Source organism: Mandrillus leucophaeus, unplaced genomic scaffold, assembly GCF_000951045.1.
Source record: "Mandrillus leucophaeus isolate KB7577 unplaced genomic scaffold, Mleu.le_1.0 Scaffold48, whole genome shotgun sequence".
Lineage (NCBI taxonomy): Eukaryota > Metazoa > Chordata > Mammalia > Primates > Cercopithecidae > Mandrillus > Mandrillus leucophaeus.
In genome coordinates, this window is record NW_012105142.1 from 1,008,426 (window position 1) to 1,010,630 (window position 2,205).

Consider the following 2,205-nt stretch of genomic DNA (forward strand, 5'->3'; position numbering starts at 1 on the left):
GGTTCTCCTGCCTCAGCCTCCTGAGTAGCTGGGATTACAGGCGTCCACCACCACACCCAGCTAATTTTTGTATTTTTAGTAGAGACAGAGTGTCACTATGTTGGCCAGGATGGTCTCGATCTCGTGACCTTGTGATCTGCCCGCCTCAGCCTCCCGAAGTACTGGGATTACAGGCGGGAGCCACCGCGCCCGGCCAATAAATTATTTTTTTAAAAAGGTTCAACATCCTGGAAAATATTCAAGAGCCACATGGAGACCTATATCATTGTTTCCAGTGGTTCCTCCTAGAACTTAAAGTCACTGGGCTGAGGAGATATGGATTGCACAGGTCGGGCATTGCACAATTCCAGGAGGCAGCATTCACATAGGCCTCAGCCTGCCTGTGATCAACCCGGGATGTGACTGTTGCCCCCATGAGTTGTGCAAAGTGGTAGCCCCAGCTTTGTCTCTGGGTCGCAGCTTCAGGGCTGGCTCTTATAGCGCCCAGCTCCAGCATGGTGCCTCTTTGAGATTTTGTTATTTTTAATAAATAATAATTCTTCATTTGCCCCAGGAAATTGAGATAACAGTGTGCAGGATGCCCACTGAGGCTCTTATTGTCAGGCATCGGGGTCTTGCCGATGGTCCCACATAGTTTGGTTTTGTTCCAGGAAGAGGCCTTGAGAGGACCAGGCTCTCTGGACTCCAGGGTGTCCTGTAACTGGGCTGTTCTTGTGCAGTGTCTTGGAATAAGGACATTTGCCCTCCTCCGCAGAGGGCCTAGACCCTCTAGGGTAGGAAAGGACAGAGTCAGGAACCAGTAGAGGCTTCAGCAGGCCCGACCTGTTTCTTTTTCAGAAGAGCCTTTGGCACCCTCAGATCCCTTTTCCCTGAAAACCATTGAAGATGTGAGAGAGTTCTTGGGAAGACACTCCGAGCGATTTGACAGGAACATCGCCTCTTTCCACCGAACATTCCGAGAATGCGAGAGGAAGAGCCTCCGTCACCACATAGTCAGTAGCCGTGCTGCCCTTTGCCTGGCGTGCCCTGTCTCGGTTCAGTGCAGGGCACCGGGAACCCTCAGTTTTCTCTGAAACTGCCTGGTGCTGCCTTACTGTTTGAAGTCTTTTAAAAATGTTTCTCTCTAACTATAGAAGTAGTGTAGCCGGGCAGGGTGGTGCAAGCCTGTCTTCCCAGCGCTTTGGGAGGCCAAGATGGGAGGATCTCTTGAGGCTGGGAGTTTAAGACCAGCTTGGGCAACACAGAAAGACCCCATCACTACAGAAAATACAAAAATTAGCCAGGTGTGGTGGCATGCACGTGTATTCCCAGCTACTTGGGAGGCGGAGGTGGGAGGATCACTTTAGCTCAGGCATTTGAGACTGCAGCGTGCTGTAGTCATACCACTGCACTCTACTTTGGGCAACAAAGTGAGACCCTTTCTCTTAAAAAAACAAAAACAAAAACAAAAACCAAGTGGTATAAGCCATGAGGAAGTATAAAAATGAGTATTATTATCCTCTTGTTAACCCCAAGGGGAAATTTCTCCTGCTTTTAATGCATACACACCTTAAAAAAAAAAAGTTGAGAAAAATCATGTAATTGACTTGATAAAGCTTGTGTTAACACTTGAAACTCTGGGCGCTTTACCTGCTCTGGCTCCCGCGTCATGGCCTCGCTGGTAAGGTCCCTCTGCTCTGTGTGGTTTAGGACTCAGCGAATGCTCTCTACACCAAATGCCTCCAGCAGCTTCTGAGGGACTCTCACCTGGTAAGCAGCAAGACTTCCAAGAGGGAGGACTGCGGTGCACCCCCATGCAAATCCAAGCCCTTTCACTGTGCTTCTCTTGCCCTCTAGAAAATGCTCGCCAAGCAGGAGGCCCAGATGAGCCTGATGAAGCAGGCAGTGGAGGTGAGGTTGGGGCGGAATGGCTGGGAGGCACACCCTGTTGCCTGCTCACACCCTGAATGGGATCTGTTGATTCCACAGATGTACGTCCATCATGAAATTTACGACCTGATCTTTAAATACGTGGGGACCATGGAGGCAAGCGAGGTAGGTTCTCAGTTATTATCACCCAAGATGGAAGCCTGCTGTGCTTTTTGAGAAATCTGAAGGTTCGTTAAAATCTGTTGTTAGGATGCTGCCTTTAACAAAATCACAAGAAGCCTTCAAGATCTTCAGCAGAAAGATATTGGTGTGAAACCGGAGTTCAGGTAAGGGTTC

The 2,205-nt window shown here is 49.3% G+C and overlaps 1 protein-coding gene across 1 annotated transcript in view; it reads left to right on the plus strand.

Moving 5' to 3' along the window:
• Positions 1-2,205, plus strand: part of ANKRD27 (ankyrin repeat domain 27 (VPS9 domain)) — a 132,931-nt gene that overhangs the window by 47,588 nt on the left and 83,138 nt on the right. Inside the window, exons 5-9 of the mRNA XM_011995283.1 lie at positions 838-992; positions 1,690-1,749; positions 1,837-1,890; positions 1,969-2,034; positions 2,119-2,195. Coding sequence (XP_011850673.1) covers positions 838-992; positions 1,690-1,749; positions 1,837-1,890; positions 1,969-2,034; positions 2,119-2,195 — 412 coding nt within the window. The remainder of the gene's footprint in view (positions 1-837; positions 993-1,689; positions 1,750-1,836; positions 1,891-1,968; positions 2,035-2,118; positions 2,196-2,205) is intronic.